General features: G+C 35.5%; 15 protein-coding genes across 15 annotated transcripts; 7 read left to right on the top strand and 8 right to left on the bottom strand.

Annotated features, from left to right (window-relative positions):
* Positions 1-433: 433 nt before the first annotated feature.
* AC631_01121 (uncharacterized protein) lies at positions 434-757 on the bottom strand (the record flags this gene model as incomplete). Its single annotated transcript, XM_015609951.1, has 1 exon — positions 434-757. One exon carries the CDS (start codon positions 755-757, stop codon positions 434-436), a length of 324 nt encoding a protein of 107 aa, XP_015469210.1.
* Positions 758-986: 229 nt separating this feature from the next.
* SAC6 (fimbrin) lies at positions 987-2,936 on the bottom strand (the record flags this gene model as incomplete). The annotated part of the gene is made up of 1 exon (XM_015609950.1): positions 987-2,936. The coding sequence occupies one exon, from the start codon at positions 2,934-2,936 to the stop codon at positions 987-989; it is 1,950 nt and encodes a 649-aa protein (XP_015469209.1).
* A 692-nt stretch (positions 2,937-3,628) lies between these two features.
* AC631_01119 (uncharacterized protein) lies at positions 3,629-6,967 on the top strand (the record flags this gene model as incomplete). Its single annotated transcript, XM_015609949.1, has 1 exon — positions 3,629-6,967. The coding sequence occupies one exon, from the start codon at positions 3,629-3,631 to the stop codon at positions 6,965-6,967; it is 3,339 nt and encodes a 1,112-aa protein (XP_015469208.1).
* A 274-nt stretch (positions 6,968-7,241) lies between these two features.
* SPB1 (27S pre-rRNA (guanosine2922-2'-O)-methyltransferase) lies at positions 7,242-9,737 on the top strand (the record flags this gene model as incomplete). Its single annotated transcript, XM_015609948.1, has 1 exon — positions 7,242-9,737. The coding sequence occupies one exon, from the start codon at positions 7,242-7,244 to the stop codon at positions 9,735-9,737; it is 2,496 nt and encodes an 831-aa protein (XP_015469207.1).
* A 547-nt stretch (positions 9,738-10,284) lies between these two features.
* Positions 10,285-12,354, top strand: AC631_01117 (uncharacterized protein; the record flags this gene model as incomplete). Its single annotated transcript, XM_015609947.1, has 1 exon — positions 10,285-12,354. One exon carries the CDS (start codon positions 10,285-10,287, stop codon positions 12,352-12,354), a length of 2,070 nt encoding a protein of 689 aa, XP_015469206.1.
* Positions 12,355-12,460: 106 nt separating this feature from the next.
* On the top strand, positions 12,461-13,408 carry APA2 (bifunctional AP-4-A phosphorylase/ADP sulfurylase; the record flags this gene model as incomplete). Its single annotated transcript, XM_015609946.1, has 1 exon — positions 12,461-13,408. The coding sequence occupies one exon, from the start codon at positions 12,461-12,463 to the stop codon at positions 13,406-13,408; it is 948 nt and encodes a 315-aa protein (XP_015469205.1).
* Positions 13,409-13,601: 193 nt separating this feature from the next.
* On the top strand, positions 13,602-14,108 carry QCR7 (ubiquinol--cytochrome-c reductase subunit 7; the record flags this gene model as incomplete). The annotated part of the gene is made up of 2 exons (XM_015609945.1): positions 13,602-13,729; positions 13,856-14,108. The coding sequence occupies 2 exons, from the start codon at positions 13,602-13,604 to the stop codon at positions 14,106-14,108; spliced, it is 381 nt and encodes a 126-aa protein (XP_015469204.1).
* Positions 14,109-14,408: 300 nt separating this feature from the next.
* On the bottom strand, positions 14,409-15,224 carry AC631_01114 (uncharacterized protein; the record flags this gene model as incomplete). The annotated part of the gene is made up of 1 exon (XM_015609944.1): positions 14,409-15,224. One exon carries the CDS (start codon positions 15,222-15,224, stop codon positions 14,409-14,411), a length of 816 nt encoding a protein of 271 aa, XP_015469203.1.
* Positions 15,225-15,844: 620 nt separating this feature from the next.
* Positions 15,845-19,015, bottom strand: AC631_01113 (phosphatidylinositol-3,5-bisphosphate 5-phosphatase; the record flags this gene model as incomplete). Its single annotated transcript, XM_015609943.1, has 1 exon — positions 15,845-19,015. One exon carries the CDS (start codon positions 19,013-19,015, stop codon positions 15,845-15,847), a length of 3,171 nt encoding a protein of 1,056 aa, XP_015469202.1.
* Positions 19,016-19,258: 243 nt separating this feature from the next.
* On the bottom strand, positions 19,259-20,491 carry AC631_01112 (uncharacterized protein; the record flags this gene model as incomplete). Its single annotated transcript, XM_015609942.1, has 1 exon — positions 19,259-20,491. One exon carries the CDS (start codon positions 20,489-20,491, stop codon positions 19,259-19,261), a length of 1,233 nt encoding a protein of 410 aa, XP_015469201.1.
* A 1,035-nt stretch (positions 20,492-21,526) lies between these two features.
* Positions 21,527-22,273, top strand: SBA1 (Hsp90 cochaperone; the record flags this gene model as incomplete). Its single annotated transcript, XM_015609941.1, has 1 exon — positions 21,527-22,273. The coding sequence occupies one exon, from the start codon at positions 21,527-21,529 to the stop codon at positions 22,271-22,273; it is 747 nt and encodes a 248-aa protein (XP_015469200.1).
* Positions 22,274-22,373: 100 nt separating this feature from the next.
* Positions 22,374-23,207, bottom strand: AC631_01110 (uncharacterized protein; the record flags this gene model as incomplete). Its single annotated transcript, XM_015609940.1, has 1 exon — positions 22,374-23,207. One exon carries the CDS (start codon positions 23,205-23,207, stop codon positions 22,374-22,376), a length of 834 nt encoding a protein of 277 aa, XP_015469199.1.
* A 207-nt stretch (positions 23,208-23,414) lies between these two features.
* On the top strand, positions 23,415-24,821 carry AC631_01109 (mitochondrial 37S ribosomal protein uS2m; the record flags this gene model as incomplete). Its single annotated transcript, XM_015609939.1, has 1 exon — positions 23,415-24,821. The coding sequence occupies one exon, from the start codon at positions 23,415-23,417 to the stop codon at positions 24,819-24,821; it is 1,407 nt and encodes a 468-aa protein (XP_015469198.1).
* Positions 24,822-24,894: 73 nt separating this feature from the next.
* On the bottom strand, positions 24,895-25,308 carry AC631_01108 (uncharacterized protein; the record flags this gene model as incomplete). Its single annotated transcript, XM_015609938.1, has 1 exon — positions 24,895-25,308. One exon carries the CDS (start codon positions 25,306-25,308, stop codon positions 24,895-24,897), a length of 414 nt encoding a protein of 137 aa, XP_015469197.1.
* Positions 25,309-25,485: 177 nt separating this feature from the next.
* LAG1 (sphingosine N-acyltransferase) lies at positions 25,486-26,745 on the bottom strand (the record flags this gene model as incomplete). The annotated part of the gene is made up of 1 exon (XM_015609937.1): positions 25,486-26,745. The coding sequence occupies one exon, from the start codon at positions 26,743-26,745 to the stop codon at positions 25,486-25,488; it is 1,260 nt and encodes a 419-aa protein (XP_015469196.1).
* Positions 26,746-26,776: the final 31 nt, after the last annotated feature.

The following is a 26,776-nucleotide window of genomic DNA, read 5'->3' as shown; positions in this document are numbered from 1 at the left end:
TTTTATAAAGAATGAGATTTTTAACAAGATTAGAATCGTACCATAATAAGGCGACGAAAACTTGTGCCTACAATGAAATATACGATTAAAAGTTTATTATAAGTGCAATAGTTTATATAAAACACAGAACACCGTACATTCTATACGGAGCAAAATAAAAAAAATAATGAAGGTTCGGTAACTTCATATGAAAATGACGATTTACTACCAGAAACTAGCCATAATTGGTTAGAACTGGCTATGTGGGAATATTAGATGAAAAAATACATATCATGAAGTCTCCAATAGTCTATTGAAATAGAAAGGCTATATTGCATTTCGAATCATCGACAATTAGATGGAAAATTCAACAAGTATTCGAAGACACCCAAGATTAATGGAAACCGGGAAAACTAGGAAAAACTAGAACCTGTATCATAGCAGTATATATAGTTTACCAATCACCTGGAACAACAGGCTCAGAAGGAGATGGAAGGTTTCTTTGGTATTTAGTACCACCTGGTCTGCAAGGAGTGATATAAGGATCTGGATGTTTCCATTCTTGTAATTTCTGTTCTGTTCTAGCAATAACTGCTTCCAAGTCGGAGGGATTGTTGATGCTCTTATTGGCCTCGAATTGGGCTCTGATTTTTATGGTTTCGTTTCTGTAAGCATCGAATTTTAAAGAACTGTCGAAGGCAGTTCTTAAAGCTCTTCTGAACAAGGATGCAACTCTCTTAGAATTGGCTTCTGTGAATGGTAAGATAGAGGTCGACATATTTTGAAAGGATTAACCTGTTTGTTTGAATCTATTATGTTAATACTGTTGAATTTTCAATGGTCAAAATTTCATTGGTTTAAAACGAAAACGAGAAAATCACGTGATCAAATAACTTTCTATAGAGACATACCAACTATCTACAGAACTATCCATCCTAGCTTTTCCACTTTAGAATGTATATAGATTAAGAATATATAATAACACAACAGAAGAATAGAGGAGAGATTCAATTTTCCGCTACACACATTAAACTTCCTACGAAAGATAAGATTAATCTGCTTCTAACCTCATTAATGTCTTCTGGGACTAACCAAATTAAGGCTCCCAACTTTCTGGCAATAGAAATAGCCAATTTGGCATTGGCATACCTTTGTTCTTCGGATAAATTAGAACCTTGGTGAACTAAGTCGTAGTCAACGTAGCCTGGTTTCATACCGTTTAATACATCCAACAAGAAGACACTATTACCCAAAGAGGAGTCTTTGAATGATCTTATAGTAGAATTCTTCCCACCTTTTACGACTTGAGAATTGGCCCATTTCAATATATCAGCATCAGATAAGTTTTTATTTCCGTCATTGCTCAACAGAGCTAAAGTGTTGGTGATGTTACGTCTCATTAATTGCCACACTAATGCCAAGGTTAACAATTTATTACCATCGACAATATCTGAACCTTCTATACCGACCAATGAGAAGTTGTTGGCTTTACCGATTTCAACCCCATAGTTAGTATTTTCTAAGGCTTTGAAACGAGATAATTCGCTTCCGTTAGCAGGCTTTTTATTTATGTGCTTAAAGGATACGCTTCCAGGTAAGACTTTTTCATAAGCTTGTAATAAGACTAATCCATCTTTTAAGTCTTCGAAAAGTGAAACAATAGGTGGATCGACATCTAAAGAATTCAACCACAATGTGAAAACTCTAGCTTCTCTTTCACCTTCTGCATCGAACTCTTCAATCTCTGGTCTTTCATGCTCTTCAATTGGATCTAAACCAGGATAGTTGTTGAAAACGTTAGCAACAAAAGCCAAATTCAATTTAGGATTACCAGCAACTAAAGAAGTTGGGGTTAAAAACTTACGGCATCCAATTTTTTCAGCATTGTTCAAGACCTGTTCAGCACGAGTTAGCAAATCAGAAGCTTTTAACGGGCCCAAGTCACAGTGTTCTGGTTGTAATTGATTCAATAAAACAGTGTAGTTTTCACCATCACTAATATCTTTCGAAAAGTTAGTAACCCTTCTTTGGGATCCTGCATTCTTCAAATGATAGTTAAACCAACGCAATAAGATTTGTTCAGGAGGCAACCTTAAGAATTGTTCCAAAGTTTCGTCATCCTCAAGTAAACGATATAATTCAGGGTGAAATTTAATATCAACCTTCGACAACAATCCTCTTCTAACAATCTGCCAAATTAATCCCAAGATTAAGTGTTCCTTACCATCAATAATATCTTCCGAATGAACATTTACAACAATACAACCAATAGCTTTAGCAGAATTTATAACAATATTTGCATTTTCAGACATCTGGAAATTGTTTAAAACCTTCTTCTTTGCGGATGGAAGGTTTAAAACACGAGTATCAATAGTATCTGGAACTGAATCGTTAATTAATTTAGACAATACTAACCCATCACGACATTCGTCAAATATTTGGAAATTTTCAGTACTAAATGGCAATCTGTCACCGATGTCCGCATCTCCTGCAAGAACCGAGTTTATATGTCTTGTAAATTCAATTCTTTCTTCATCATTAATAGTATGGGTTGTACCTGAAGTCTTACCAGTAATATATGTTTTATGAGCGGTATTGGCGCTTGGAACAGGCGCCGATGTTGATGCATTTGAAGCACTAGCACCTCCGGTAGCAGCAGCAGCAGCAGCAGGAGCAGCGGCTCTTGAAGGCGCTGATCTCGATTCTTTCAACTTAGCCATCAATTCTACATAATCATCTAATTCCACATGTCCAGAAGCATCGACATCTACATTTTTTAATGTTTCTCTTGCTTGATCATAAGTATATTCTCCTTTTTGAGAAACGGAGTTAATAACGTCTTTTTTTTCAACCCACCCCTTATCTTCTAAGTCAATGTTTCTGAAATCTTCAATAATCCCAAAAAGATCATTCTGCTCCAACACTGGGAACTTTTTTTGTAGTTTTAACACATTCATTGTATCAATTGACTAAGTAGTGTTCTGTTTATTAAGTCCGCTTTGATGTTTTCGCCCTTAAATAACAGAACATATGATACTGCATACAACACAGACCATGACCAGTTGCTGGCTGAGTTTTTTGCATCTATTGAAAACTATTGATTTCGACGAACCATGATATACCGGGTAAAGCCATACGAAATATGAACTAGAGAAATGATTCGGCAAACTTGTTTGAGAAATCAATTTGACGTAGTTAGGAAACTCCAATCTTAATACACGCTCGACTACAGCTGTTGGCAAATGCTATTCTTTTGGACATAATAATGTAGAATAAGAACATTAATCAGAAAGTCAAGAGGAAGGCCCGGTTATGGATATAAGAGTTATTGATAGTATATTTATATTGCAAGAAACAAAAAGTTTAGGGATTAAAATAATTCCCAATTTCCATTTATAGTTTCTCTAACATGAGGTCTGTTATGCAATATGCATATGACTAAATAGAACAGACCTCTTATTGTACAACAGACAACTTGTTTTAGCATACCTATGGTACAGTGGGTTAGTTTACGAAGCCACAAGTTGATAGTTGTAGCAGAGAAAACACACGCACGTGACACGTTTTTTGAGTAGATATCAGACACTTGATAAGTATGCCAATGGGTCGTAGAACAAATTTCATGCAATAAGGCACATTATCAAGACCAATGAGTTCAAGAGACGAGGAAGCATCTGAAATAACAAATACAGGCTCGACCATTATGTCTGGGATATCAGATGCAGCCCAATTATCCAAGGAGCAACCCGTGTTTGACATTGAACAAGTACAACTTCAATTCAGCCTTAATCATTCATTGCATAAATTATGTGTTAAAAATAACATCATGTATCTTTTAGAAGATATTTATGTATACAAAATTAGTTTGGAAAATCCTTCGGAGGTGAAACAGCTTCTGTTGCCATCTGGAACAGACAGTAAGATCATAGATTCGTGGTTACATCCAAATGGATTGCATTTGGTTATACGGACTAGCGATTCTAATTATTATTATTTGCATGAATCGTATAGCAACTTTAAGCTACTTCCTCGGTTTAAAAATATGGATATTAAGTTCATGGTATTTCCTAATTCACAAGAATATAGAGAATCTACAGGCGACTTCTTGATTGGAACAAAAGACGGTTCCGTCTACATAGGTCATATCAAGCATAATAATAATGGAAATGATAAAAAGAAAGATGACAAATATGTGAAATTAGTATACAAGCAACAGCAACCGATTTTTGGACTTACTTATGCTAACAATGATTTACAAATTAATATATTTACTAGTAATCAATTACTAATGTGGGATTGCTTTGATAATTCATATTCTGAGTTAATGAAGGTATTTAAAATGAAACCGAAAACAGTTCCTCTTCCCAAATCTAACAATCTGACACCCGTTTTTGAGTCTAACGACCAATATTTTGCATATTTAGTGTCACCTACGCATGAAATACATTCGAATGATCCAGAGTTATATCTTTCTAAAACAGAAAAATTGAATTTTTTAAATGATTCTGCATCTACTTATTCTAATTCATTGATAATAAGTCCGCATCATCTAATCTCATTGAATAAAAATCACGATAAGCTTTATATTCATAATAAGTTAGCGAATTCGAAACCTACTGTGATTAATGTGAAAGAACATTTGCTGAAAAGCGAAAAACTTCTTGGTATAACTGCAGACTATGCTAAAATGACATATTGGTTATATTCAAGTAATAATATATATGAGCTTGTTATTAACAATGAATCAACATCTGTCTGGTACAATTATTATAAACTTGGAAAGTACGAAAAAGCTTTAGAATGCCTTGAAGATCCGGATTCGAAGAATTTTTTTAAAAAGGATATGGTTCTAGTAAAACAAGGTTATGATTACTTACAAAAAGGTGGCTTCGGAATTGATTTTGTTGACGAAGATATTGATCAGGACTTATTTAGCCTTCAAGTGAAAGGAATTAAAATTTTAGGCCAACTGTCTGAACCATTTGAAAAGGTGTGTTTAATGCTTTTAAACTTACAGCAGCCTCTTATTGATGGTGATAGAGCTAAGAGAAATTATTCTTCAGAGAAATTATTAGTTGAATATTTATTGATGAAGTTCAAACTTGCCAAAACCGTAGAAAGATCTCGTATTAGGGTGATTGTTTTATCAACTTGGATTATCGAATTGATGCTCAGAACTACGTATGCATTAGAAAATGAAGTCAAACTCCTTACATCACTGGAGGCACCAATGATTCAAAAGGAAGATTCTTTCCAAAAGAATTTTGAAAAGAAGAAGAGCATGCTCAATTCGTTAAATTCTCTGTTTGAAAATTTCCTATCTCAAAACTATAAAATCCTCGATGCCGGAACAGTCTACCAGATAATAGGTGATTTACATTATCCTTCGAAATTAATATATTTTGCAGAATTAATACAGGATTATGAATTTATTCTAAACTATTATATTGATATAGAGGACTGGAATAGTTCTTTGAAGACATTAGTTAAAATTTACACTGTGTCAGAGACTAACAATGTGGATATAATTTATAAGAAATCGACAATATTATTAATAAATAGTCCAAAATTAACTGTTGAAACCTGGTTGAAATTCCCCAGTTTGAATTATGAAAAGCTCTTGCCAGCAATTTTAATTTATAATAAAAATAATCATACATTGCCATTAGCAGATAATCACAGCATCCCATTTTTACTGAAGATAATTTTTGATAAAGGTATTAAAGACAAGACCGTCAACAATTGTTACTTGTCTTTATTAATCACATATCCAATTAAGGATGATGATACTAGGAAGCGTTGCACAAGGTACATCGTTAGATTCTTGAATTATGCGAAGACTGAACCTATGAATAATTCAAAAAAGTTTCCTCTCTATTCTGCAGATTTCATTCTCAGGTTGTGTATCAATTATAAACAATATCAAGCCGCTGTTATTATTTTGATTAATGATATGGGTTTATATGAACAGGCATTAAAATTATCTCTCAACAATGGGTTAACTGAATTGGCTGAATTTGTGCTAAAAAAATATGAAGGGTCTATCCTTAATAATGGACAGTTAGAATTAATTGGTGACGACTACGAACTTGTGTACAATAAAAGTGAACCTGGAGATATAAATTCCGTTTCTAAAATAAAGTTAGAAGAAGATAACTTCAGCTCTAGGAAAAAGCTTTTAATGATGTTTGCTAAATATATTATTGATGGTATTTGCCAAGGGAAAGAGTTTGAAGTTTTGAATATTGTTGATGACGATAAAGAAAGCAATATTTTGGTATCACAAGATAATGAAGATGAAAAACAGAATGGCGATCCAGTTCAGGATGTTACTAATAATTTAGTCGATTCAATGAGAAAAGTTGATAATCTGGTCATTAGAGAAATAAACCTGTCCAAGCTAAGCAAGGCTCTTAGATACTTATTAAATTTGTCATTTGGGAACAACTCAGATTCGAGTATTATCACTCTTAAAGATTTATTACCATTATTTCCGGAATCTATTATGATTAATAACTTCAAGGATGAGATAGTGAAATCATTAAACCAATATAATACGAGAATCAATCAGTTATCTTCAGAAATGCAAGAGTCATTGAATATTACGCATAAGTTAAAGAGTCAAATCAAAGAATCTAAACAGAAGGAAGCAAGAGGCAAAATTTACACTATTATTGAACCTGGGGAACCATGTAAGTTGTGTCAAAATTTATTGATTAATAAAAATTTTGTGTGTTTTCCAAATTGCCATCATAATTTCCATAAAGATTGCCTCGTGAAGTATTATCTAAAGCTGAAAAGTGATTATAGGTTCAAAAAGATATTCCAAAATTTCAAGAAGAATGCAAGTGTATCAAATAAACAAGAATTAGATGATATTATGTTAAAGGAATGTGTTTTATGTAATGATGGAAATATTTCAACAATTGATGCCAATATAATTGATATCGATAGAAATAAAGCTGAATTACAAGAATGGGAACTATAAGTGATAAAATAATAATAAGTGCAAAAAGTAATATTTCTTATCTATAAATCTATAATAAAAATTGCATTTAGTTTTCATTAGATTATTCGGATGCTAGAGACAAGCAGTGTATTTGTATGTAGTTCCTTAGCTTTATCCTGCTGTACCACGAAGCGTAAATAAAATCTAATTTTATCTGCAGTATCTTTTTTTTTTTCCATCTCATCTCATTATTTAACTTAAAGCATTAGACTATTTGCAATATTTATAATAGTAACATAGATAATAACTAAGTATGGGGAAAACTCAGAAGAAACACAGTAAAGGTCGTTTAGATCGTTACTATTACTTAGCCAAAGAAAAGGGGTATAGGGCTCGTTCTTCTTTCAAGATTATTCAGATAAACGAAAAATATGGTCATTTTTTAGAAAAGTCTAAAGTTGTCATTGATTTATGTGCTGCTCCTGGTTCGTGGTGTCAGGTTGCATCGCAGTTATGTCCTATTAATTCTTTAATTATTGGAGTCGATATAGTACCTATTAAGGCATTACCAAACTGTATTACATTTCAGTCTGATATTACTACGGAGGATTGTAGATCTCAGTTGAGAGGTCATATGAAAACGTGGAAAGCTGATACTGTCTTGCATGATGGTGCTCCAAATGTTGGTTTAGGATGGGTTCAGGATGCATTTACTCAATCGCATTTGACGTTGCAAGCGTTAAAGTTAGCAGTTGAGAATTTAAACACCGGAGGAACATTTGTTACCAAGATTTTCAGATCCAGAGATTATAACAATTTAATGTGGGTATTCCAACAGTTGTTCGAAAAGGTAGAAGCTACCAAACCACCAGCTTCTCGTAATGTTTCGGCAGAAATTTTCGTCGTTTGTAAAGGATACAAGTCTCCAAAAAAATTGGATCCAAGACTTTTAGACCCAAAAGAAGTCTTTGAGGAATTACCAACCGGCCCTGATAATAATGAAGCAAAGATTTTTAATCCAGAAAAGAAAGTTAGAAGAAGACAAGGTTATGAAGAAGGGGATTATACTCTTTTCCACGAGATGCCATTGTTGGAGTTTATTAAGAATGAGGATCCAATCAACACTCTAGGAACTTTAAATAAATTATCTGAACCACCTAAGGATGATCATGAATGGAAGATTTTAAGGAAGACGAGATTATGTACACCAGAATTATTGGAATGCATTAAAGATTTAAAGGTTTTAGGTAAAAAAGATTTTAAACTTTTGTTAAAATTTAGAAAGCAGGCTAGAGACTTGCTTGGATTGGATGCTAAAGAAGAAACTCAAGAAATTGAGGTCGAGCCATTAACAGAGGACCAACAGATTGAAAAAGAATTACAAGAGTTGACGGAAAAACAAAAGCAAAAGGCAAAGAAAGCAAAGAAACAAGCTAACGAAATCAAGCAAAAGGAAATTCAAAGATCACAAATGAACATGTTAACAGATATGAATATTGGTATCGAGGCCGCTCAAATTGGAGCTGAATCTTTGTTCAACTTGAAAACAGCTATTAAAACAGGCCAATTAGATAAGTTAAGTAAAGGTAAGAAAAAGATGATCTTCAATGACGAAGAAATCATGAAGGATAATGACATTAACTTTGATGAAGATGCCGATGCTAATTCTGAAGATGAAATTGATGAGTTAGAAGCACAATTGGATGATATGTACAATTCTTATCAAAACAGAAGAGCCGAAAGAGATGCAAATTATAGAGCCAAGAAATTGAGAGGTGATGTTGATGACGAAGGTTGGGAAGGTATAGAATCCGATAAAGAAGGAAGCGAAGAAGAAGTAGAAGCTAATGACTATGAAATGGAAAGTGAATCTGATTCTGACGACGATGAACATATTCAAAGAATCGCAGATCAAAGGAAAAAGGAACTATCTAAGAATGCTAAGGTATTTTTTGCATCAGATAGCATATTTGGCGAATTAGGAGATGATGCATTGCTTGAAGAAATGAGCAAGAAAGAAGTCAAGCCTGATAACGTTACTAATGGAAATGCTACTGATCATGAAAATCATATCAATAACAAGTCCGACCAAATGGAAGTTGATAGCAGCGATAATGAAAGTGATGGAAGTGAAGACAGCGACTTTGAAATTGTTCCTAATGCTCCAGAAGAAGAGCTCTCTGATAGTGACTCTGACAATGAAAATGACATATCACGTAAATATTCGAAAGCAAAGGATCAACAGCAAAAGGTAGATATTGCTACTGTTGAAGCCATGACTTTAGCCCATCAAGTGGCGTTAGGACATAAAAACAAGCATGATTTAGTCAATGAAGGTATCCATAGATACTCTTTCAGAGACCATGATGACCTTCCAGACTGGTTTGTGGATGATGAAAAGAGAAATTCGAAGATAGTTAAGCCAATCACTAAGGAAGCAGCATTAGCTATCAAGGAGAAGCAAAAACAATTGAATGCCAGACCAATCAAGAAGGTTTTGGAAGCACAAGGCCGTAAGAAGTTAAGAGCATTGAAGAGATTAGAGAAGTTGAAGAAGAAGTCTGATATGATCAACGAAGACAGTGGAAAGTCCGAAAGGGACAAGGCAGATGAAATTCAAAAGTTGATGAAGAAATTAACCAAGAAGCAAAAGACAAAACCAAAGGCCACTTTGGTTGTTGCCAGAGGCTCCAATAAGGGTTTGAGTGGTAGACCTAAGGGTGTTAAAGGTAAGTATAAGATGGTTGATGGTGTTATGAAGAACGAACAAAGAGCTTTGAAGAGAATTGCAAAGAAACATAAAAAATAGGCATAATCCGCACCATCTTAATTTACCCCGAGATATAGTCAAATAGTATATATACTATAATATTACAATATAAAACCGTACTTAAACTTATCCATACGGCTAAGGACCCTTTGGCACATAAGTCTTATTGTTTATTACTCAAAATATTTTCTTTTCCATTTGTAATTATAATCATTTCTAGTATCACCTACGTTGAGTTGGACTTTTATAGTTTTACGAATTACGTTAGAACACAAGTCTATTGTATTCCAGTATCATAAATAAGCTTATAAAATTTTTCTCACCCATTAAGTACACAATCGCGTAGAAAAAGTAATTTAACCCAATCTAAAAATACGCAAATTAGCTTCATCTCTTCTTTCATAATACTAAATAGTTGGTTTTTTAAAAAGCATATTTGGGAGTCATATTGACTGACTATTTATTACTTATTCACATATTTGCTACGTGTTACGTTAGCGTCCATTCATTATTGCATACCACAGACCATTAATATCATTTTTTTTAGTTCATCCGCCGTTCCGGATTTTTCATTTTTGTATACTTGATGAGTTCATTACCAAATCCTTCAAATCTAGCTCTTACTCCTGGAAGGAGACATAGACATAGAAGGTCTGCAGCAATTTCTGGAGACTTCGACCTGGTTGGACTCGGGTTGTTTTCGCCTACAGCCAACACTTACACGCATACACTGAACACACCAAATAATACGACATCGAGTGAAAAGGACGACTACGGAAAAGGTGGTGAGGACCTAGATAGGCATTTTAATTTCAATAACGAGGATGATTTTTGCAAGAAACCGACTGGAGATGGCTTCTCATTCCCTAATAAAACACCAGACATGAATCAGAATGACCAGCGCAGTTTCATAGCTTTTACATCGCCTCCCAGAAGACCAAATAACTACTCATTGAATTCACCTATAAGATTGAATCATTCTAAATCGGCGTCGACATCAAATACGCCTAAAACAAAGTTTTTTTTGACGGAGGAAACCAATTTTAATAATGAAAATGTACCGGATGCAGTAATTGATCTTGATGAAATCCTAAAAGCTAACACAAATCTGGAAGATACGAATTCACCATCTATACCTATCCACAAACGTACCCAGCTGACGCCGCCAGAATTATCGGGACATGATGACTTCTTAGCATCGCCCTTTTTGAAGCCCGCTTCTAGTCCGTTTATTTCATCACCTTTATCGTCCATTAATAACCCACTTTTTCAACAACCCATTAAAGAACAGACAAGTGATAACGATGATATTGATGATATTGATGAAGTCGATGAACTCGATGAAATGGAGGTGGCGAATGAGGACAATCTCGATTTGATAGCTGACCATGACGAAGAATTTTTTACAAATCCACAACACACATTGGAGGGTCTCTATTCAAATTCATCAGCTAATTCATCATGCTCGAGTTTGCGCTCATCTAAGGCTATTGAAAAGACGTTATCCAACACATCGAACAATTCTGGTATTTCAAGTGGTAAAACTGACACGCTATCACATACCAAAAGATCTGGTGCAAAAGCAAATCGTTACCAGTCCTTTTATGATCAGTCTTTCAAGGTTTCAAATGCTTTGAAAGTTTCTTCGTCTGAGAGCATTAATCTTGTTAGGTCGAACAGTATCACAATTAGGATAGCGGGCACATCTAATAACAAAGAGATGAGACTATTAGGCCATTCTTCAAGTTTACCGAGTCTCAAGTCTAATACTCTGAAGCGGATCACTTCAAAGCCTTCGAGGCTAGGAGATACAAGGGCAACTGATCGATATGGTGAAAATAGAAATAGTGAATCTAGGGCTTTGCATTTTGAGAATACTGTACAATTACCTTCGTCGTCTCCTCGAGTCAAGAATTCAGTTGCGACGAAAAGCGAAAACAAAGAAGAGGTTAATAAAATTCCACGAACAGGGGAGAGTGGCCTCGGCAAGAATAATTCGACTAGTCCTACCAGCATTACATCAAACTACACTTCGCTTTCTATAAACGGAACCGCTCCTTCTACAGAACATTCGTCACTTCTATCGCAGCAGGATATAACTAATAAGCCTGATAACAGTCCTTCGAAGCAAATTAATCAGTCTAACCAGACTACTCTCACAGACCTGAATTCCGTGCGAAGCAAAACTAGTACGTCTAACACATCCATTATTTCAGGCGCCAATAAATCTAGTATCTCCAACAGAAGTACTGTCACTAATAATTCAAATTCAACACCCCCAACGATTGTGGTGAGCTCAGATCAAGATAGCTCACCTTCGACTGACGCAACTTTCGAAGTAAACGATGATGTACAAATTCAATTAGCGCCTTCTGCTTCTACTGTGGCTGTTTCCACTATACCTGTATCAGCCAATCAATTCTCATCTCGACTTCCATCTCCAAAGGAAGAGGCATTTCTCAGGGAAATAGAAATTCCATCATTTAAAAATTGCAATAATGGATCGCCAAAAAAAAATAGACATTCGAGGTCAAAATCAAATGCTTTAGTAGATGAGGTGGTAGCAAATATACCTAATACTCATGCATTAGATAATCAGAGTCTAAAACTGAAAAGAAGAAGTAGTAAATTTATTAGTTGGTTTAAGCGTAAGTAGCACTTTTTTGTCGCAAGTCGCGTGCACATTTTGGAAAAGTCAATTTAAGCTTCAGTCAAATATAGTTGTATATATATATATATGTATAGCCACTAATTTCTACACTATGCTTTATGACATACCATCTAACTTCTATGATATCCTTGACAATAAGTATCAGGAAGCCGTAAAGAATGAAGATATTATGTTTAATGGCGGATCGGCCATCAATAAGTTAGAACAACAAAAGATCGGCGATTCCACATTCAACTATCAGATTACTTTGCTTACTTCGCTTATGCATAGACCAGAAAAGGGATCCAAAGAGAAGAATCCTTTTGAGAAACCGGAAAAAGAATTAACCATATTAGACACATTTGGACCAGATGACGAATTCAAGATTGTGTTCAACAAATTTCCCGTTGTTCCAAGACATTTCATGATGATTACAAGAGAATTCAAGTCCCAAGATACTCCATTATCACCTTCAGAGCTAATTGGGATCTACACACTTCTCAGCAAGGTGAAGAATGAATCGAAGGAAAACTGGTTTGCGTTTTATAATTCTGGGCCCCAAAGTGGTGCATCTCAGCCTCATAAGCACATTCAATTTATGACTTTACCAGATGGCTACAAGGCATTCGGGGAAGAATTGGCATACACATCTGGACCATTCATTCCGAACCAGAAAAATGAACCTTTACAAAACAAGGACTTGCCGTTTGCCCATTTTACTGCTCGTCTTCCTCCCAATGAACTGGACCTTCAACACGAAGACTTAACAATGTACTTTGTATCTTTATTGCAACGCTGTTTAACCGTACTGAAACAAAATGGTGCGGAACACATTTCTTACAGTTTCATAATGACTACAGACTACATGATGCTTGTTCCTAGATCAAATGGCGTCTACAAGAACACCATTGGGATTAACTCCTGTGGATATGTAGGGTTATTTTTGTGCAAAAATGAAGAAACACAATCTTTAGTCAAGAGTGATGGCCCTCTTACCATTCTCGAAGAATGTGGTTTTCCTAATACCTCGGGGGATGCTGTTGACGAATACCATTATTGAGTAGTTCTATTTTACACGATATATAGATATAATTTACAAGCTTGCACTTATTTCCAAATTAGGAAGTCTAAATAGAGCCAATGAAATCAACACAAATTTTGATTTCTCTCGCGCACCAAACAAGTTGAAATTGACTAAAGAGATGGTACTGACCCTAATATACGTTAAGAATCAGTATAAAATTTAAAGAAAGATGGCTTCCATTACTTCTATTGTCAAGACTGCTGACTACATTTTATCTAGACCAGTTTTATCTAAGGTTGTGACTCCTGTTGCTAAAGCATTCGTTGCTTACGCCGGATACAGAGAAATGGGTTTAAAGTATGTATTTATGGATGATGAATTATATTAAATCAAGGCTACTTTTTGTTGACAAGTAAGCCATGAAGCTACGAGATATGTTAGTAGTTTTCAAAGCTGTATAAGAAGCATTTACTAACAATATAGATTTAATGATTTACTCATAGAAGAAACTCCAGTTATGCAAAAGGCTATTTCCAGATTACCAGATGAAGAAATCTACGCAAGAAACTACAGATTCATTACTGCTCACCAATGTTCTTTATCACATCAATTATTACCACCAAACCAAGCCGTTAAACCAGAAGAGGACACCCACTATTTGGTTCCATACATCTTAGAAGCTGAAAAAGAAGCATTCGAAAAGCTTGAGTTAGATAACATTGAAGTCGCTAAATAAGTACGGTGATACAGCTTCATTGCTCTAAAAAGAATAATGTCATATTTTTAAGATAAAGCAGTTTTATTTGATTTCAGTTTCCATAATTTTCAAACTATTTAAATTTTTTGTATTTGAATTAACATTGTATAAAGGTACGTGTCGTTAATATGTAGAGTGTAGTCATTGTATACGAAAAGAGTGGAATACAAAGTTGTATAATTTATAATTAATTATTATGGGTTTCTAAAGAAAATCTATAAGAACTATTAAGTCCAGTCTATAATATGATACAGTTATTCACGAGCATTCTCTATGCTATTAAAACATACCAATCTTGAACTTTCTCAACTGCTCTAAAGCTAAGAAAGTGACGATGGTATGAGGACCAAGTCTAATAAAGGAAGGTAACCAACCTCTGAACATGAATCCAACTCCTTCTGTTTTAACTGCAGTTGTTAAAATAGAAATAGCACCACCTTGACTGGCACCTTTCGAATTCATGATTCTTGTCTTGACGACATCTGCTGGAGAACAGACTGTAGTTGCCACTAACCCAGCAAGTAATGAGGCACTAAAATGAGTACCCTTTTTCGATGGGTCCAAATTGAAAGTATCCACTAATAAGTTTTTTGCGATATCATAGGTAACGACTTGTGATGCAGTCATTAAAATACCACGAGTCAAGTTTGGTACCAATCCTCTGAATAACGAAGAAACTTTCTCTTCTTTGATTATACGGAAAATACCATCAAAAGCATTTCTGTAGTTTCTTCTTTGTTCTATTGGTAATGTTGAGTCATTCTGCATTCTAATATTAACAACATCGGATGGATTACCTACTAAACCACCCAATGCACCTGCAACCATAGACATTGGCAACAATATACCAGTTGATGGAGTTACATGATATTTTTCGGTATAACTTTCTTTCAAGAATTCATATATACCAAATCTTGCAGTCGAATATGTTGCTTGTCTTAATAAGGATGCACTCAAACCCGAGTAAATCTTGAAAAATCCTTCTTTGGTTATAATTTGGTACACCATCGAACCTAAAGACTGGCCAGGTTTAGATGCAGTTTGTAAACGAACTTTGGCGAGATCTAATGGATGTGTCACTAAGCATGCAATCATACTGGCAGCACCACCATACCAAAATCTATATTAATGTTAGTCTTGTTAATCACCTGTCAGACATTTTGGTCTAACTTCTCATGATCTCTCGATATTACATACGGGTAATTCACTTTTTTATTTGCTGTAGACATTCCTTGTGACTTGTTGAATTGTTATTTATGCCTTCACAAATACAATTATGTATCTGGATCCTTCAATATTAAATAGTAAATCTTTGGTTCATTAGAATTGAATTTTTTTTTTTTTTTAACCGGAGTAATCAGATTGAGCGCGGGCGATATCGGAGAAACCTTTCTCCAATTTTTGACGTCGATTTACATTTCTACCTGGTTTGGACTAAAATTTCCCTAATTATCCACTAGTTATATCTCAACAACACGCCTGTTACCCAACCAATTTATTCCTGTGGCTTTTAATCTCATTTATAGAACTAATATACTTAGATTGGTAGGTCAATTGCAGAACTTCTGAGATTATGCAGTTAAAACTTAATTTCAGGCTTAATTAGGTAGAGCGGGGCAAGTCCAATATAAAAACTATATAAATTCTTGCTACATGATGATTTTCCATTATCATTATATTGCATCTATAACTTAGCTTAGAAATATCTTGCGTAATTATCTGAAATAATCATCTTCAGTGTTGAAGCCAAATATTTTATCTTCATCAACTCCCATATACTGGCCGTATAACTTCGCATCGCGCGGGTCTATGTTCCCCACTTGACGAATGTATGTGCTATTGAAACGATTTATTTCGCCAGGTGGTCGTTGATCGTTGCAGTTGACTAAGGTTGATGTGTAGTATTTGTAAATATCAATGTCCTTGAAGTCTGTATCTAGTTTATCAGCTACACTAGATGTAAGGGTTTTAGGGTACACAGACAGATCATAAGTAAAATTTGACAAATCTGCCTGCGAATGGTACAAGTCCAAATCTTCCTCCTTTAATTGTGGCTTTGCTAGAGACTTGATATAATCATACTCGTCCATAGATTCCAGATCTGCCATAGAAATAGACTCAAAATGCAAATTAGGTTTCGTAGAATACGACTTAGGTGATTTTAAATCCTTCGATGAATGTAATCCAGTTGTATACCCCAACTTCTCGATTTTTGTTGCAAGAAAATTCTTAATCTTCTTTGAATTAGCAATGCTAATATAATTATGGTTGGAATCGTTGTGGTGAGTATATTGTTGGTTCTTTTTGAGGAAAGTATTCGAAGGATTTCTTACAAACTTCAGTCTGATAGACTGATTTTCTAGGTCGTCTTCATCTTCATTCTCTTCTATATCTTTCATACTGCCTTTTGTTTTGTTATCGCTTTCTTCCTTACAGACTTCTAAATATTGCAAATTCTTGACCCCATTTTTAGATGTCATGGCATCTGTTTCGTCAGTCCTGTTTGATCTTAAAAGCTTTCTCGACTCAAATGGGCTGTAGTCAAATTTCTTAATCGGTCCAACATTAACAATAGAAGGGAAATAACGTGCATTTGAGTTCATATTAAACTGAAATAGCTCATACATCGATTGGAATTTCAGAGGGCTATAACATTCATTGAACCAATTATCATTGTATTCTGGAAATGGCATGAGCTTTTCGTAAGTCATATCAAATTCATATTTGCTTTTTTTATTAGGCTCGATCATATTAAATTCAAACCGATCACTTGATAAGTAGTTTTCATTGTACCAATGAATGTAGCTTAATTTTATCCTTATATCTTCAATCAATATATCATTATGCAAATAAAAATCGTTTTGTAGTTCCCATAATCTAGGCTTATTCGGAAAATATTGATAATTCCCTAAAAACAAATTAATAGCCTCTTGTCTTGTCAGATCCATAAAAGAATTCGAATAAATTCTCTTTATACTATTCAAAATATCTCTGGTATGTGATGACCATTGATTGATTCTACGGTATGAATCCATAGTATTCACTAAGTTAGATCCACCATATTGTACTGCGATTGTGTCTCCATGGTCGTGAAATATTTCAGTAAGAATGTTTATCAAATCAGAATCATAATCCAAGTTTGTCGATTCTGAAATGATATTAAGGCTTCTCAATTGATAAGAAAGTGCTTCCTTACAGATTATGAACTGAGCTGCATTTGTACGATCAAGACAATCAATACAATTGGTTCTAATTATACCTTTCTGAATTTTCGTTGAAGCGAGGTCGGTACCATTGTGAAAAAAACCAATTCTATCTATCGATTCAGATGCAATCTTCTGTAAGGGTGTAATAACATCTAAATTTTTCTTAGAATGTTTAGACATATCAAATGAATGGTACTGTAATTTATGTTCTTCAGGCAAAAATTGATTTAAATATTTTATACAATTTGTAAAATGTTGGTTCAATTTCAGTTCTCGGGGCTGTTTTTCCTTGGTTTTGATTAAGTTTAATATAATCACAGGCAGGCCGTACCTTTCAAAAAGACTATTAAAATGTATTGCCGAGCTTTGATAAAATGGGTCAGGCAAATTTATCTCAATAGGTGGTTTGGGTAATCTATTCAAATCCTGAGTCCAATAGAGCGGAATGGATCCTCTATGTTGAACAAAACTAGTGAATCTTGGATTATTAAAAAATCCATATTTTGTATCATGGAAAGATGATATCAACATATCTGACACAATTTGTTCTGTTTCAACCTCATTAGCAACATTTCCTTTATCGTTTACTCCTCTTTTCAAGAATCTTGCTCCAGCAAAATGATGAGAACGACGAGCTAAAATTGTAATATAAATCTTCTTTCCATAAATTGATATATTAGCCTGATCAATAAACCCATGAATAATTGGTTGGAACCATTCATAAGTCGCGATATCTGGATTTTCTAGCATCGGTCTAAGTAATAGTTTATTCCAAACAAATCGCTCATTATGATCAAAATTATCAAATTGGTTGGGTTTGCCTTTATTCTCATGCTTATCCTGCTTATACTGGTATTCTGTTGCTAGTTTCTTATGCCTTATGAAGTTAGTTTGTAATGTGTTCGTGAGGTCGTACGCATAACTGAAGTAAAACGTCTTTCCCAAATCCATATACTTGAAAATGGACAATAACCTTTCTTCGTCACTGTATTTTTCTGGTCTTCTGTAATTCACATCTAGCGGGATAAGTTTAGTTTCGTCAACATGATATATAAAATGTCCTCCAATAATAGCTACTTGGCTTCTTTTGGTGATTATACTTAGATAATAACCTTTAGTGAATTTAATTAATCCCAATAATCCGAAACCTTGCGTTATTTTACGAAGATTTCCTTCTACAGACTCATTTAAACCATTGATCAATTCTATCATGTCTTTTCTAGTATAAAAGTAGTTTTTATCTTCAATAATTGTTAAATTAGTTTCATCTTTAGGGTCTTTACCTATCTCCAACACTCTAAATAAACTCTCTTTTGCATTACTGCCAACTATGTACATGGTATTAAGCGAATTATATATCGTGAATTTTTGCAAGATAATACGCTTATTGTTATATTCGGGAGACGAGTTGTATGGATCATCATCTTCATTTTCTACATCGCTTTCATTGGCAACACTATTATCCGCATAATTATCTGTCAAATCGTTTGAATTATTTCCATCAGTCTCAGGGTTGGCATTATCAATTCCAGTATCAATTGGAACTTCATTGTAATTTGACCCACTATTTATACCATCTACTGCCAAACCTTCCCGTAAACTATTATCGGCACTAGCTTCATTATCATTATATATCACTGAGTCGGATAGAGCATCCTGTGAACTTGACTTTTGGTCCATTTAATTCATCGATATTCAACAGTATGTTGGTTAAGTGAATAGCAAAGAGGTATAAGAGCGTTATCAAAAATCACAATGCACGTGATTTTATTGAAAGTACTGTTACAAGTCTACAATCAAGTAAATATCTCTAGTCGAATCGTAACCTATCTACTAAATACCTATATGTATTGCCCATTTAGGCTTATAATTCATGGAAAGGGTATCTATTTAGCTTGTTGACTATATATTAGCAATTTAAAATTATAGCTCACCAACTATAGGAATCTTCCACTTCAAGCCCTCTCTGTCATAGGCGCAAACTCTCTTATTCTTGCTATCTTTTTCTTCGGTTGCCAATTCTTCACTCTCATCACATTCATGCCAATCCATTTCAAAATCACCAAATCTATTAATGAATTGTCTTCGTTGGTATACAGTATTGAACTTGAACAAGCGCTTCTTGAAGCGATTGTTAAAGTAGAAATCAGCATACTTCAGAAGATCTTCAAACTCAATTTGCTCATCTTTATTGGCATCACTGTTATTAATGGCTTCCATTGCTGCTATACTGTCGGAATTAAAGTGGTATCCATGCAAAAACTCCTTATCGTATTGATCCCAAATGGAATAGGGGTCTGCCGAGCCATACTGTTGCTTTGATTCTAGATTTTCCAGAGCCCCACCATTCTGAACATAGCTCAATGCTTTATAAAAATTTTTTAATGGAATATTGATAAAGTATCTGTAGTCAGTCTCCTTAATCGTATAATAAAGTAAATCGTAGTCGTTAAATAGTAATGATGGTTGGCAAATATCAATGAAGAAAATGCGGAAACCAGACTTAAGGTATAAACCAATTTCTTCCATTACAACCTGTACTTTCTTGGTTTTATTATGCTTGTTAATTTTGTTAGATTGGGGGATATGAATCTCACCTAGCTTCATGAGACAAAATTGCTTCTTTGGTAAAATATTGTTGATATTTGTGGGAGGATAGAATGTTTGAAGGACAGGGTTCCCATCATCATCGTTATATTTCACTTCAAACTTTGTGGTACCAAGACCACTCCCATGCTTGAGGATTAGACCAATGTTCAAATTATATGTCCCCGGAGATAACCACATACTCTTTGTATACGAGAGTAAGTACGTCCTGTTGACTTCCACAAAATGATTATATACATAGTTAGTTGGCTCGTCTATCTTATAGTCTTTGTATTCAGCAAACAATCTCTTGTTTTTTAGAAGCGAATAGATGTACTTCCAAGAGTCTTTAATGTACATGCAATGAAACGGGTTATCGTCATGAGCTTTCTCGATCGTTATATCTTCCAATTCTAACCGAGACGCTATTATATTCCTCGATAATTCCCTGAAAGAATCTAGCGTCTTGACATAAACCTTCAACCAAGGCAATACTTTAATAATAATATCCAATATGCTCTCTCCAAATGTTCGAACAATCTTCTCGTAGTACATGTCATTGTAAAGCATATAAAAATGTGAATTAACATGCTTCAAAGCGCTTGATGGCTCAAGCGTTATCAATTGAACCTGGATCTCTAACGGTAGTTTTCCTATCATTGAACCCTAAGATCTATAATACCTTCTTCACTAAACGCAAGTTAGTTAAACCACTTTCAGTTCTTATGATTGCGGGTCATATTCACGTGAATTGGACCCCTTTGATAAGCAGATTTCAGAATTGCAATTCCATACCAAATAACAACGTCGATAGTGGCATCGATAGCTGGTCACAACAGCCATTGCTACTGGAGGAACATTATACTCTCCTGGTCTTTTAAAGAGCTGGTCTAATACGCATGGAACATGGTTCCCTCATAAAAAAGCCTCGGGGGGAGAAATTGGTCCTCTACTCGTTTATTCCGTAAAATATACCAATACCATACATCTTGAGTATCAAGCGGACTCCCTGAGCCACATAAGTCTCTAAGTATATCACGTACTCTATATGAGATCAAATCCGAGAATAACATGTTTTGCCGCTCCACAAGCGCCATGTATAATCTGATAACTGCATAGAACCACGTACGAATAAGCACTGCTCTTTATACTTAGAAGAAAAGACCCAAGTCCCCACTGGTGTATACCACTAGCGTCATTACAGGCATTCGATGATATTCCAGAGAAACTGCACCTTCAATCAAATTCTGGGGGAATAACTGATAACTACAAGAAATCTATATCAAATATTTAAATAGTTGTACATCGGCTATTTTTTGGCCTCCAATTGAATTCCCACAGCCATTAACACCCAAAAATATGCCAATTTTTACTACCGCCCGCAAGATTCTGCTCTGAAGTATACTGCTTCCTTATCAAGTGTTATAGATATTTGCAGTTATAAGACCTGGGTGTCACGTGAGTTCGGGATCGAACGTTCGAGAAGGCGAAACTTCCACTAGTGATTAAACGTTGCGATATAATTGAAGTATTAATAGGTGGAAAAAGAACAGTATTTTAAGCAATTGATCTAAATAATTAAAACATCCCTATTAAAAATACAATATGACTACTGTTACACCAACCGTTTTATGGGCACAACGTTCTAACGCAGAAGAAGCGAGCAAGAATGTGATTTATATGACCATTGAAGTCCTTGACCCAATTAATATTAAGTTGGACTTAACTTCAACTAGCTTGAAGTTGACCGCTGATTCACTGGATAATGGTACTCACTATTCATTAGACTTGGAATTTTTTGATGAGATCGATACAGAAAACTCCCATAAGAATACTGAATCAGGACATCAAATCTATTTGATATTGAGAAAGAAGAACTTGAAGGAAGAGTTTTGGCCAAGATTGACCAAGGAAAAGTTGAAGTTACACTACATCAAGACCGATTTTGACAAGTGGGTTGATGAAGATGAACAAGATGAGCAGCCAGAAGAAGACGACATGTCTAACATGATGAACATGGGTGGTGGTGCTGGAGGCATGCCAGGCATGCCAGGCATGGGCGGTATGCCAGGAATGGGCGGTATGCCAGGAATGGGCGGTATGCCAGGAATGGGTGACATGGGTGGAATGCCAGGAATGGGTGACATGGGTGGAATGCCAGGAATGGGTGGTGCTGGCGGTGCTGGAGGAATTGACTTCGCCCAAATGATGCAAAGCATGGGTGGTGCTGGTGGCGAAGGTGGAAATTTCGACATCAGTCAATTAGCCAGTCAATTAGGCCAAGCTGGTGGAAATGCAGGTGAAGATGAGGGTGAAGACGAAGCTGAAGGTGAAGTAGAAGAAGTTAAATAAGTTTAATAGTATTATATTTGCCTTGTACGGTCTTGCTAAAGAGGTACTCCTAGGTAGAAATCTACGTCAGTAAAGTCGCAAAGACTGTAATATTGTAGTGTCATATAATTCTGGCCCATTTTGATAAAATTAATCCGAGGGGCACAAGATCCACTTGTTTTAGGCGGGTATCGAATTCGCTAGATTCAGTGTTGGTGTGATTATCTGGAAACGGCGTGCCCATTTCAGTTTCATCAAACACAATCGGCCCTTCATTTTGCTCCTCTATCGGTATTTCGTCTGGGTGAATCACTTCTCGCTGAATGTTAACTTCCCCTGTTGGCTGCAAATTAGGTAGTTGTCTATTCCATGTTATTGGCGAATATGTCCCCTTATCGTTCCCTTCCTCGGTTCCCTCATAGGGCTCATTCAAATAGATCTCATATTTTCTATAGAATTTTAAGTTATACATTAAGTTGCAAATAAAATTGACTGTCTTTGCCGAGTAATCTTTCAAATCCATGAATGGATTACTCAGCCCTTCCTCTGTTTGAAATTCTTTTTCGTCATTTACCTGCCACTTTTTCGTCATAAGCTGGTTACCCTCCGTTATGAAATGGTCAAATATTCCAAATAGCCCTATTATCTTTGTATCCGTTCCAATAGGTGGTAGTTCCGGGTGTTCAGGTCTTTCTTTAGCCAGAAAATGTTCACCCAAAACGGTAATAAGTTCCGATAATGACTCTACCAAAGTCACGTTGACATTACCAACCCTATTAATGTAATTGACGCTAGTGGTGAGTTCTGGTTGATCTATATAGTAATTCTCATATAGTTTCAGATCCGCTATAATAATATTCGCCTTACCGCATTTATGATCTGTACCACATAATTTTTCCAAAATTACAGTCGTGAAATCTTTAAATGATGAGCAATCGTTAACATACAGTATCATCAATTCTTTTATCTGTATAAATACAAGTTAATTCTATGCTTAGTATGCTTGTATCAGCATATATCACACGACATTTGAAAATGTCGCGTTGATTCGTGTCGTGTGTTTCTCAAGTCTGAAAATTCCGAGCGAAAAATTTCAATACACCTTGAATTAATGGGTTATCACAGGTTGAGTTAGGTTTATTTTAAGACTAGTAGCGACCAAATGATGGGCAGTTCCAAGTCATATGTTACCCTTCACCGAGGTATAGTCCGTGGTGCATTACTTCGTCGCCAGGCATACTCTACCGCAGCCGTGGAGGAGAAATCATTGGAACAAATGAGTCAAAGAGAATTACGTGAAAAAGCTGTAGCTGAAGCTCTCGCAAGAGAAGAAGAAGCGGCTGCAAAGGCTAAGGCATTACGTGAATTGAAGAATCAAACTAGAGATTTGCTCAGTTCGTTGAACAAGATACCATCTACTTTAGTCACTTCCAGATTACAGAAATTGCAAGGTGAGTTGGATGGCATTCCAAATCAAGAAAAGGTCAAACAATTAGATCAAGAATTGGAAGAATTCATGATAGAGAAGATGAACTTGCCACAATATGAAATTCAAAATAGGCCGTGGGCTGTTGTGCCTAAGCAAACCATTTCCAATGGTGAGCAAGGAAAAGATGACGAAGTGTCCACCCAAATTAAATCTACCACCTCCAATTCATATACCAGTCAATTTCCAAACTTGAAGCCAACTCCTGACTATAAACCATATTCAACACAAGAATTGTATTTAAGGCAGTTAGCGCATTCTCGTCAATCTGGTAATTTAGGTTCGGAATTATCCAATGTCTACAGACCAAGAGATGAAGTCAAGAAGCCTCGTAGTGTTTCCGAAACAACTATTTCTACATTGATGGCCGCTGGTTGTCATTTAGGTCATGCCAAGGCTATGTGGAGACCTTCAACTCAGCCATATATTTATGGTGAATACAACGGTATTCATTTAATAGACTTGAATGAAACATTATCTGCGCTTAACAGAGCGACCCAGGTCATAAAGGGTGTTGCTGCCAAAGGTGGTATCATTTTATATGTTGGAACAACCAAAAATTGGGAACAACATCGTGCATTGGAAGAGGCTGCCAAGAGAACTCGTGGTTACTACGTCTCTAAAAGATGGGTCCCAGGTACTATCACGAACTTTACTGAAGTTACTAAACAAATAGGAGGTAATAGTAGAATTGAAGTCGACATGATGGATCAACCTACTGATCGTAAGTTGGGAGAAGAAACCTCAGGAAACCTCATTAAGCCAGATTTAGTAGTCTTATTGAACCCTGTTGAAAACAGAAATTGTATCAATGAATGTATCAAACAGAGAATCCCAACCATCGGTTTGTGTGACACTGATATGGAACCATCCTTGTTGACATACCCTATTCCATGTAATGATGATTCGATGAGAGCATCCTCCTTGATGACTGGTATTTTATCTAAATCTGCTGAAGAAGGTTTAAACGAGAGATTAAATCTTTCCAAGGAATACAAGTTAGCTCAATCAAAGTTTGGCAACAAATTAGCACAAAAAACTGCAAGAATTGTTAATTCTAGTACGCGTTCTGCTACTGCCTAAATAAATTATATATATATATATTGTAGATAGTCCTTTTAAAATAATATTCATTAGCAAATTATACTCGTATAGACTAGTAATTCAAATGTACTACCTTATCATTATCATTGGGGTCATTATGTTTTGTTCTCAATCCTCTCTCTTGCACTTCTTTTAGAAAGCGAAGTTTATGAGACTTTTGTGACTCTATATACGCCTTTACGTTTTCATCTTCAATATCATCGTCATCGCAAGCCATATGGCGTTCCAATGTATCAGTATCGATAACTAGATTAGATAGCTCAATTCCCTGCGTTCCTTGTGGCTCTTTATATATTTCAGTTGAAGTTTCTGGAATCGATCCCGATAAATCTTTATGCATGTCCTTGACCCGAAAACTACTTCCCTTGGATTCTACAAATTCACGAATATTATTCTTGTCATCTTCATTCTTATAAACGTTATTGTGATACTGCAAAAATTCCAAATTCGAAATGGTTATAGTCATATTATATAGCTGATTTCATTGGAAATATTTTTTTTTCTGTACGATCATAATAAATAGCTGCTCATGCACTACAAGCTGCAAACGAAAAAATTAATTAGTTGTATTAAATGTATATAAATACGTTACTATCGACATATACGCTATCGATACGCACCCAAGAACTCCTAAGAGGTAGAATTATTCGGTTTTCTTGGTTTCTTCTTCGCCAGACTCGGATTCTTCTTCATCCTCATCATCACTTCTTTCATCTTTAGTCACACCACCAGCAACATATCTCCACAAAATACGGAAAATCAAAAATAACCAGTAGGAATTAACGATTTGTAAAGCGCCAATTAAGAAGAACACAATTGGTTGGGAAATCCAACATTTATATTGCTGAGTATCCCAGTTGAGTTCCCATTCTCCGACATTTCTAAATTCAGTTAACACAGACCAAAGGATACGCAAGTTGAGATAGTGTCTCAAATAGATCCAGATACCAACAAATAACACGAAGAATGGACCAGTTAAAGGAGAGTTCAAATAGTTCAAGGTCTTAGATGTAGCTAAGAAGAAGTCAGAAACATCCATAGTGATATAAACTGCTAAACCCATCCAGGTAAAGTGGAAACGGTATGAAGTCCAGATCAAGGCAATGGTAATAATGTGGTGCAATACAAGTTCCTTGAAATCCTTACGAGGCTTTTCTAATTGCAAAATCAAAACAACGGATTGTTGGACCCAGAATGCTGCTTGACCCAAATAGTATATTTTAAAGTATAAATCATGAGTTTTGTGTGGGTAGTTTTCATAAAATGGTAATGTTTCAAAGAACCATAATGGTAATTTAGACATAATCCATAACCCAAATGGTCCAGAAGCCCCATAGTAAAACATCGCGTAAGTTTGTTCCATAAAACGTTTTGCTTTGGCTTCCTTTTTGATATTCAACCAGTTAGCAGTTGGTCTCAACACACAGCACATCAAAAATTCTCTTAAGAACGTGAAGAAAATCGCATAGAATCCAACAAAATAGAAATCGTGCAAACCTTTACCGTATTGATCGGTCCCTGGAATCTTATACGCTGGGACTATCATAGCCTCTAAAAACTTGTGGATCACAGTATCTGGCCCGGAAAGAAAGAATGCTCCAACGGCTGCAATCAACACGAGTAATGGATTAATCCAGGTGTGTCTATACGTGATTTCTCGGTATGCAACAACAATCTTTTTCACGATTGCTACATCTGAATCAGTATCCTTAGACAATTCAAGAATTCTAGCATCTGATTTCTTTCTTTGGGACTTAGACGTGTACATTGTAGCAAATGATGGTGAAGTGTCGCCAACGTCAATGTTACCAACTGATGATCCACGACGACGAAGGCCTGGTTGGGCACCTCTTGACCCATCTGCTCTTGATGGTGACAAACTATTTTGTTCTGGTGTTGACATTATTATCTCTGAACTTAATGAGAGAATATGC

The sequence above is a fragment of the Debaryomyces fabryi genome (genome assembly GCF_001447935.2).
Source record: "Debaryomyces fabryi strain CBS 789 chromosome Unknown contig00014, whole genome shotgun sequence".
NCBI lineage: Eukaryota > Fungi > Ascomycota > Pichiomycetes > Serinales > Debaryomycetaceae > Debaryomyces > Debaryomyces fabryi.
Note: the sequence above shows the minus strand (reverse complement) of the source record. Positions and strands in the feature narration are given on the sequence as shown.